This window comes from Salvia hispanica, chromosome 2, assembly GCF_029641045.1.
Source record: "Salvia hispanica isolate PSC_SH4W2 chromosome 2, Shi_PSC_v1, whole genome shotgun sequence".
Taxonomy (NCBI): Eukaryota; Viridiplantae; Streptophyta; class Magnoliopsida; order Lamiales; family Lamiaceae; genus Salvia; species Salvia hispanica.
This window is the reverse complement of record NC_142693.1, coordinates 52,572,223-52,582,845: the sequence shown is the minus strand read 5'-3', so window position 1 is coordinate 52,582,845 and position 10,623 is coordinate 52,572,223. Positions and strand designations below refer to the sequence as shown.

Here is a 10,623-nt window from a genome sequence, read left to right as displayed (position 1 = left end):
TCATACTTCACTTCATCAATTGCACACGATACGGCCAAATCTCACAACCCGACCCGACCCGACCCGACCCGACCCGACCCGACCCGACCGGGACTCGTAACTTATTTTTAGACGGGATCACTACCGTGCGATGCACGGGTAATTTTCACTTAGAAATGAGAAACGATGTTATCACGTGGACTTTAAAAATAAGAATGGTATAAATAACATTTTATTAGACAACTACAGTAAAATATTAGTAGAATTAAATAAGTTAGAAAATATAACATAAATACATACTCCCTTCGTCCCACAATAGGAGTCATATTTAGTTTCGGCACAAATATTAAGAAATATAAAGACAAAGTGAGTTGAATAAGTTAGTGGAAAATAGATCTCACTTAGAGCATCCACATCGCGTCACAATGTGGGCTCGATCTCATCTTGGAGAGACGAGACCGCATCGAGACAACGATGCAACCCTCCCATCTAGTCCCGTCGCGTCGCGTGGCTCGTCGCGGAGAGAAAGATAGCGAGTCAGCTCGACACGCGCGTTGGCCACGTGGCGAGCTCCCGTTCGTCCGTGACGCCCACTCGTCCACCCCCGAGTGGGCGTCGTTTATATCCGTAGAAAATAATTTTTTTTTTTTTTTTTTAAATTGCGAAAAAAATTAAAAATTTTAAAAAATTCCCAAAAAATACTAGCCTTTTTTTCAAAAAAAATTTTCTTTTCTATTCTCCGACTACACGAAACAGTGCACGGATTCCCTGGGATGCTCGGCAGCATCGAGTGCATGCATTGGCAATGGAAGAATTGTCATGTGGCGTGGATGGGGTCATACGCGAGCACAGTAGCGGACACAGTAAGGAGGGAGGAAGGGCTTAAGTGTAACACCCGCTTTTATTATTACCTTTTCACATTGAGATTTTGTTTTGAGAACGAGCGAGTGATAGACCTTGAATAAAATACCATCTTTGTTTTGATGGTTTGCGAATGAAATTTGTGAATGCTTGATTTGTTGTTGGTTAATCTTGGGGTGTAAGTAGTCAAAGAGAATGATGTGTGATTCGTTGATGGGAAATTTGGGCGATTGTTTAAAGTACATGGAATAACACCAAGGTACTAAAAATAAAACACCACAATTTAATCAACGCTCTAAATCAAATATTTAGGCCTATCACTTTTATCAATTTTTCTTCTCTTCTAGTTCATTTATCTTTATTCAATTGGGCTACTTTTAATATAGCCATTTGTTCCTAATTCCTATTTAATTATGTAGTCAAATCCTCAATCAACATAAATCCATTTTCCTAAACCCCTTTCTACACGTTTTTATCAATATCCCCACTCCCTAAAATCTCTCCAACAAACAAAATCAAATCTCTACATTATATATCTCTCCCCACAACTGCATCTTTTATCAACGCCGTTTCACAATCTCAGTGCAGTTTTTGCGTCTCTTCCGTCAAGGTAATCTCTCCTTCCATTGAATACTAGAATCTCCACACTTATTGATTCCATAATACAAACTCGCAATATTACAGTGTGAAGAAGAACAGAGAAAGTTGTGATCTTTAATACCTTGTGCCTATGCAAATTCTGTTCCTCCCAAAGATATTTTCTTTTTATCAATTCCATGACATACTTCCATACATACACGTTAGTTCATGGGAATCTGGAACATTTTATTTAAATTTCTGCAACCCACTGAATGACACTTTGCTCCCAAGGTTTCGACCTTTAATACTTTAGAAGCTGCCTTTTGTTTTCTCTCTTCAACCTTAAATTCTTGGAATTACTTATGTCTGCCCACTAATAATTGAAATCGGACAATTAGAATCTAGTAAAAAGTTAAGAATGGGAAAAGGGGAGAGAAAGCTTACCTGACGTGAACGGGCTGGGCAGTGGGGTCGACGGACAGCGGCTGCTCGACGGCGGACTCACGACGGGAGGGAGACAGCGGCTGCTGGTACAGCAGCGAGCGAGAGAGAGAGTTGTGACTGGAGTAGGATTTTTGTGCTTCTGTGAAGTGAGATTTAGAGAGGGAGCTACGGTGGGAGCCGAGTTGGTGTTTCGGAGTGTGATAGGAAAGAGAGGAAGAAGAGATGGGAATTGGGATTGTTCTGTTTTATGAATTGTAGAAGATGACAGAGAGAGAAAGCGTGAGTTTTTGAGAGACAGATAGTGTGACGATTTGATAAGTATAGAGGGGAAGAGTTTGCTGTTTAGAATTGATGAAGGAGACGTTTTTGATGGCTGGGAGTTTTAATTGTCACACCCTAACCCTTATAACGTATATGCTTACAATAAATAAACACAAATTTAAGCAAAGAAATAATATACCAATTTCATCACCATCCAAATTCTATAATTACAAAATCCATCATTTACTAGGCTTATTTACAAATATTCTAAACCAACATATATAAATGACGTCAAATATCATAAGCAATTTCAGATCCATATGCATATGCCTCTCTGTCCAGTTTATTATTCTATGACAAATCAAGCCTGGTATCTGCCTGGGATTTCCAATATGCCAATATGATTTGACCTGAAGGTCCCAATATGATTCGACCTGAAGGTCCCACTGTGATTGACCCGAAGGTCACACTGTGATTGACCCGAAGGTCCCAATATGTCTACTGTAATTTCAGATCCAGGGCAAGACTGTCACAGATCTTCTTTAATTCAATAATGCAGATAATTCTAATGCTATATGAAAATATGTCCATTGCACCACTCACATATCCATTTCGTATTCCACCAAATAAATCCAAATAACATATACTACATGAGTTCATATCATACTATCCAAATATTCACTTCAATCTAACACATAGCAATCAACCGCGTAACATATGTAAAATAAAAGGCATAATTTATACCCACCTTACCATAACATGTAATTAAATCGAACATTCAATTCCCTTCTCAATCTATAACTCTTATTCATATTTGTGAGGTTACGAACTCATTTGCCGTCATGATCAAAGACCCTCTCTTTTACCTATTTTTCCTCCTCTCGAACTATTTTCTTTTTTTCTTTTCCTAGCTACCTCCCCTCCCCTCCTCCAAACAATTATATACATAATTTAAACAAGTGACACACATATATGCATGCTACGTTGGTTCTTTGTTAGAGGATTAGTGGCACCCTTAAATGGTGAACATGTGTGCTACACAAATATATATAATTTATTTATTTATTATAATAATATATGTATATAAGTATGTAATGGAGCCCCTGCCATTAATATTTTCTCCGTCCGTCACTGCACGAGCGGCCACAAAGGCACCCACCCCACCGTTATACTCGAGGCCGTTGTCTACTAGCGGCTATGGATTTGACATGCGTTTTTCGGGGTCCCCGGATCGAACAACGACGTCAACGTGCTCAACCAATCCGATCTCTTCAACGAAGTTTTGAATGGTAAAGCGTCGGCCATCAACTTCACCGCTAACAACCGCCAGTATAAAATGGGGTACTATCTTGCCGACGACATCTATCCGAAGTGGCCAACCTTCGTGAAGACGTTCAACAAGTCGATGAACGAAAAACAGGCTCTTTTGGCGCAGAAGCAAGAGGCTGCTCGCAAGGATGTTGAGAGAGCGTTCAGGGTTCTACAAGCTCGATTCAACATTATCAAATCCCCGGCTTATACGTGGTTTATGAAAAATATGGTCGACATCATGTATATGTGCATAATCTTGCACAATATGATTGTCGCCGACGAAGGACCTGAGGCGGGAAATTGGTTCGACCCTAGAACCCCGGGAAGCTCTACGCCTCTACCGCAAGTAGTCCGCCTCATAGTGAAGTGCATCCGTCTTTGCAAGAGCGGCTGTATGTTCGGGTAAGGACACGTGATTCTACCGCCCACGCCCAACTCTAGGAGGATATAATGGAGAACATATGGACAAAATTTGGCAACTGTTAGACGATCACTGCATCACTTTCCATGATTATCGGATTTCAATAAATTGTAATATTAGGATTTCAATTATGTGTTTTTTGTATTTTTGGATGTTGTAATTTTCGTGGTTTTTAATGACTTTATGAATTATTAGTATTAATTTAATATTTCAATGAAATATTAATTGAATTTGTTGGAAATAAAAATAAAAAATGAAATTGAATTAATAGTTAAGAGATGAGATGGTTAAGAGATGGAGGGATGCACGTGATGTCACTTAGTAAAGAGATGAGGTGAAAAGTACAGTGGGACCCATGAATAGTGAAGGGATGCGACGATATTGAGACATGGATGCGGATAGCCTTATATATATTGGTTTAGAATAAAATATGAGTGGAATAAATTGATGGAATATAGGGCCTATTTGCCATTTATGGTAAAGTGAAATAATAATCTTATTATGGGACTGATGAAAACGACAAAATATGACTCACGGATGGAGTATGTTGATCAGAATAGTTTTGGATTTTCACTTAAAACAAAGCAATCACATTTATCGACATCTAATATTCGAACAGTATTGAAAAACTAATATGCATACACATGTTTTTAATAAATATTACCGCTATTTAAATTAAATTATTTATATTTTTAAAAAAAATTTAACATTTTTAATAATAATAAATGAATAGAATTCGTGGTTTAGAGAAATAGATATAAGAATGAAGTTTATGAGTTTATCAGTATGTAAATTACACTAATAGTAGGATACAAAGTATATGTCACAATTGAATTAACACAACTTAATATGGATAGCCAAATATCAATTGCATATTTAATATTGGAGATGTACAAAATATTCTTTCACCAACCAAAATACATATTTGTCATAAATTATGAAGCACGTCATGCTTTGAGATATACTGTAGTACATTTTTTAACTATATAAATTTAGAATACATCTCATTTTGTCCAAAAATTAAAAAAAAATGCAATTTTAATGACACACGATAAATATCAAAATCTTGTCAATAAAAAAGATGGTTAAATAATGTACTCCTATTTCATCTAGTCATGATTTTATTTTCAAATTATCATGTAATACAACGAAGCATTACACTTTTTATTATTTTAGATTATCCGCCATTTAAATAAAGATACATATATTTATATATTTACCATTTTCCATTTTAGTAGATAAACCCCATACTTCATTGGTTTTCTATAAAGTAAGTATGATCACTTTTATCATTATTTTGATAACAAATAGATATGATAAAGATATTTTTTTTTTTAAAAGCACACAGGTTAAATGTAGCACGATTGAATGTATAACAACGGAGAACAATCACACATTAACATTTATAATGTACAAAAAATCAAAACACCAAACTCATACACATAAAAATATAGTAGAACTTCCAGCGCTATTTACTTCATTATTACAAACTAAAAATTAATCATTCACGACTGATGCATCTTGATAAATCAACTTTTCTATGGCTAAAACAGGCTTCTCCAAAAACAATCCTACTGCAAACGATTTAACTTAACTTTTATTAATTGTCATCACATACGACACAACTATAGGAAATTGACGATGTTGAAACTTAAATGACAACTTTGGATCAGAAGGTATTAACAACATCCGAGGAATAAACATTTATGCCCAATATAATTATTAATCAAGACTTTTCCCTCCAAAACATTATTACCTATGCGTGTAATGGTGAATCAACATTTTATACCTAATAGATTGTGTAGTGACAAATCGAGTACTACTATATAATCCATTACTCGTTACTTGCCGGCTCGAGCCTTTTTAGTTTTATCAAAAAATTATAAAAAAAATAAAAAAATTAGAGCATTCACAATGGTTGAGCCTATCTCACATCATATCTTCATTTCCTCTTACCACGTGTATTTTATTTCATTAACTTATTCCACCTACATTTTATTATAAAACTATGGAGTGTATAAAAATGGAACCCGTATTTCACTAATTTTTTCAATCCACTTTTCTTTATATTTCTTAAATTTTGTGCTAGAACAAAAATGAACAATTATTTAGAGACAGAGAGAGTACACTATATCAAATTGCACGAGTTCAATATTTCCCGTTCAGTTTGTGACCTAAAAAACTAGGGGTGCAAGTTTGCAACAAATTGAAAGGCGGTGACATTATTACGACATTATAAGACCGCGTTAAAATTACAAAATAAGTGAAATTCCAATACAAATTTTCATTTTTCCAAATCTGATTATTCCCAAAGTAGAAGATTTTACAATAATAAGAACAAGAGGTTAGAGTTTAAATTATGTAAGTTTAGTTTTCATTTCAATTTTTAAATTATATACGTTTATATTATTTGTGATTTAAATTATGCAATCTTTAGTTATTTAATGAAATTATTTATATTTATTTTATTATAATAAGTGCTTATGATTTAAGTGTTTGTCTACACAATCCGATGTCATATTGCCCTTAGTGAGGGAATGATTAGAATCTTTCGTTATATATAACGCAAAATTGTATATTAACTAGTTTGAGTATCAAAAAATATGAACCAGATGGTGACAAATAGTATCGGCAGTTGGTTTATTTAGGAGGGGAGTGGTTTATTCAGGAGGAGAGTATCGGAGTTGGTTTATTTAGGAGGGGAGTGGTTTATTCAGGAGGAGAGTAATCATTCGTTAACTTATCATTTAATTGCTAATTATAATTAATTTAAGATTATACGATTTTAGAATACTTGTGGTCCACAATTTGCCACATGTAATTTTCGTATTTATTAATTAAATCGAAAAAGATAAAAAAAAAACTACCAAATTAAGATTTTGGATGAAAATGTCAATACAATGCTTTGAAAATATCAACACAATGCTTTGAGAATGTCAACAAAATGCTTTGAGAATGTTGACACATTGTGTATATTGACATTCTTTGTGTACTATATTGACATATTTTATATATAATGTTGACATTTGTTGCTGTACGAAAAAACTGAAAATTTTTGAATTTTTTTTTACTGCTGATATTTTTTTTTGAATTTAAAGTTATGAGATATTTTTCAAAAGTTAGTTTTAACTAATTTGTTATAAATTGACCTTAATACCCTTATTGACGTTTTTTGTTGATCTAGCCCTAAATTTGAATATCTAATGAGTATTATTTAATTGTAGTTAGCAATTAAGTATTGAATTAACAATATAACACTCCCCTGATTTATGATTAGGAATTACTTAGAGAGTGATATGCGTATGCTTAGTAAATTAACTTTACTTTGACATCATCATCATCTCTTGCTATTTAATCCAATGATTTTATTGCCTTTGTCCCACATTTGGTGTCCAATTTTGTGTCCCATTTTCAATATTTTAGAGTACTACAAGTAAGATGAATACAACTAGAGTAAAATTACATTACATCTTTGGCTAAACATCATGACAAAGAAATCTAAAGTAAAAAGCTGCAGATAGACGGACCATAAATACCAAGTGATGGAGGAAGATGAATATTTCATCTCATTTCTACTGTTTGACAATGCACTTCAATATTATGGTAAAATATTCTGTATGTCTTTCTGCAAGAAAAACAAAAACAAAATATGAGCAACAAATCAATATGCAAATGCCTGAAAGTCTGAAATTTTTGACCATATTCAAATTTCTGATTGTGAGAAAATAATTTACTCTCAGGTTGTTTCTGGCTAACTTTCCTACCTCAACTGCAAGTGGCGATGTGGCCGGAGCGTATCTCTCCACGACTTTTCCTTCTTTATTCACCAAAAACTTCGTAAAATTCCACTTGATAGCATTGACAACCAACCCACCTTTCTCCGACTTCAAGAAGTTGTAAAGGGGAACTGTATTCTTTCCATTGACCTCGATCTGAATGGAGTTTCAACCAGAATGTATATCAGTCAGTTTTATACTAGAAAGCACAGACGATTAAGTCATGAACGAAGATCGCTTATTACATGCCCAAATACAGTTCAAGATATGCAATAATAAGAACGGATACCTTGTCAAAGATCGGGAACTCAGCTTTATATCTAGTACATACAGTTTCCTCGATTTCCTCATTAGTTCCTGGCTCTTGATAACCAAACTGATTGCATGGAAACGCGAGGATTTCAAAGCCTGGAAGAACACACAACACAATGCCACTTAGAAAACACATTTTAGCCTTGGCCTATGAACTGGAAGTATTGACAAACCTCGATCTCTATATCTCTCGTACAGCACGTTCAACTCCTTGTAATTTGACTGTGTTAAACCACTATAAAAGAGAAATGTTAAAGGCAATTCTAAGAAACTAGAAGTTCAGATCATGATCAGACCTTACTGGTTGAATAATCGTTCTTCTAATATGAACAAGCCCAACAAATTAGTATCTTAGGCGTAACACAAGTAACACCGACAAATTTATCAAGAACTACTCCAATTGTCTCGAGCAAGTCATAGACCTCCATGCAATAGCAAACGGACACTTATTTTAACTAACTTCGAATGTTACATATTAGGGGAAATTATGAGATTTAGAGTAAATAAATACTATAACAAAAGAAGGAAACTAATGAGAGAGAGAACCAGATGATGTCATATACCATTTCGAAGCTACATTCACAATCAGAAGAACCTTCCCCTTGTAGTTGCTCAAAGGAACATCATTCCCATGAATATCCTGTATTTGAGTAAGTTTAGTATACGAAACATGGGTTAAGTCTCCTGCTCGACAAGTTACACTTAAACACATAGTTTCAAAAGAGCGAAATCTACTGTTTGAAGAATAACAACATTGTAAACAATCAGCATTACAAGAAACATAGCTTTTCCTTTTGTTGGAAGTAAAAGCAACAAGAATCTAACAATCAACGAGTGTAAGGAAGTTGTACCGGAGGATGATCAAGCAAATCCTGAAAACCACTGACCAAAGCCTGGAAATGGGCATTGAAACAGAGCTTTTTCTAGTAAACAACTACTCCTTCCGTTCCATATCAGTGGAGTCATTTTACCATTTTGGTACGTTCTGTGGAGTCATTTCCTTTTTTACTAAAAGTCAACACATTTCTTCTCACTTACTTTATTTTCTCTACCTTTTTCATTTCCTACTTTACTCTTTCTATACTTAACTCACTTAACGGTTAACACAGTTTTTCTTAAATCACGTGCCGGAAAGAAATGCTTCCACTATCGTGGAACGGAGGAAGTACTATCTAGTGGATACAGTAAGCAAACACAAACATGGTGATTGGTGAATGAAATGCTATTTCACATGAAAGAGAAGTTCCCAATTCATTCTCTTGCATTAGTCACTCATGAAACATTGTAGAAGCAAAAATTGTAACACATTCTTGCACATAAAAAGTTTTGATCTTTAATGAGTTAGAAGTAAGAACAGATAGAGATAATACTTGGGTGTGGGTTAAGGCGTATCACAAAAAGTTCACAAACAATACAAATGAAGAAAACAAGAACTTCATTAACATTCTAGCCATTTTAAGATTACCCTTCCAAAGATGAAACACAAATAAGGCCCACAATTGGGAAATTTAAATCTCAATAACCAACCAATCAAAAGAAAACCTAATAGAATTAACATGCGCCCAATTACGAAAAAGGGGATTAAATATCAATTCTTGAACTAATAATGAATGAAAGGCTGTACCTTTACGGTGAAGTCGTAAACTGATTTTGGGGAATCTGCATCAGGTGGTGAATCTTTGAGACTAGGATGTTTGTAATATAGCCAGGAGGCAAGACCAAGAAAAAGAATAGATGCCAAGTTGATTGGTCTCAGTAAAAACATGTTAGATTTTGCACCGCCGACGAGAGACCAATGAAAAATACAGTCTTTGAAAAAAGGAGACGATAAACGTAAAAAAAAAAAGGATTTCTTGAAGCAGTTATTCAGCGGCGGAAGGGCGGTTTTATTTTAATTTTTCAGATTAGGATATGGAAACGGCGATGGGTAAGTTAATACTCCCTCCGTCCCACTTAAAATGCAACATTTGAGAACGGGTACGAGATTTTATATAGTGTTGTTTTGTGAGTTAATGAATAAAGAGTAAAGTAAGAGAGATGAAAAAGTAGAGATATGGTTGTTTCCATTTAAGGAAACGTTTTATTTTTAATGGGACAGCCAAAAAAGGAAAACTTTGCATTTTTAATGGGACAGAGGGAGTATAAATTAGCATGTGTAATTTAATTTTATTATTATTTAAATTTAAAAAATAAAAGAATGATTAAATTTAAAGTTTTGGATCAAAATATCAATATAGTGTATTAAACATATCAGTGTGATGTTTGGAATATGTCAATCTAATTTCAAATTGACATTCTATATGTATTAGAATGACATATTTTATTAGCTGTGGTTACATTAATCTGGCAATACAAAAATACAAAAATTCAATAATTTTTTCCAAATTTTGGCATCGTAACATATCCAAGTGAGATCTCGTTAGAACTCTATCTTCTTTATCAATTATTCATTAAAAATCATACTCAATGGACGAATGTAGTATAATTTATTTTTTATCTAAATTTGATTAAAATAGACACTAGCTAGTGTTACTTGTATATGATCAAATATTAATATAGTACTACTATTCCCCCTGTCTCATTCAAGATGACTCACTTTCCTTTTTGGTTTGTTCCAATCAAGATGATTCATTACTAAAAATGGAAACATATTTCTGTCTACTTTATTCCCTCTTCCTC

General features: G+C 34.1%; 1 protein-coding gene across 1 annotated transcript; it reads right to left on the bottom strand.

The window, feature by feature from the left end:
• Positions 1 to 7,200: 7,200 nt before the first annotated feature.
• Positions 7,201 to 9,809, bottom strand: LOC125208087 (putative glutathione peroxidase 2). Its single transcript, XM_048107648.2, has 6 exons — positions 9,569 to 9,809; positions 8,508 to 8,584; positions 8,118 to 8,179; positions 7,922 to 8,040; positions 7,621 to 7,788; positions 7,201 to 7,481 (listed from the first exon to the last, which is right to left on the bottom strand). Exons 1-6 carry the CDS (start codon positions 9,707 to 9,709, stop codon positions 7,455 to 7,457), a joined length of 594 nt encoding a protein of 197 aa, XP_047963605.1. The 5' UTR covers positions 9,710 to 9,809; the 3' UTR covers positions 7,201 to 7,454.
• Positions 9,810 to 10,623: the final 814 nt, after the last annotated feature.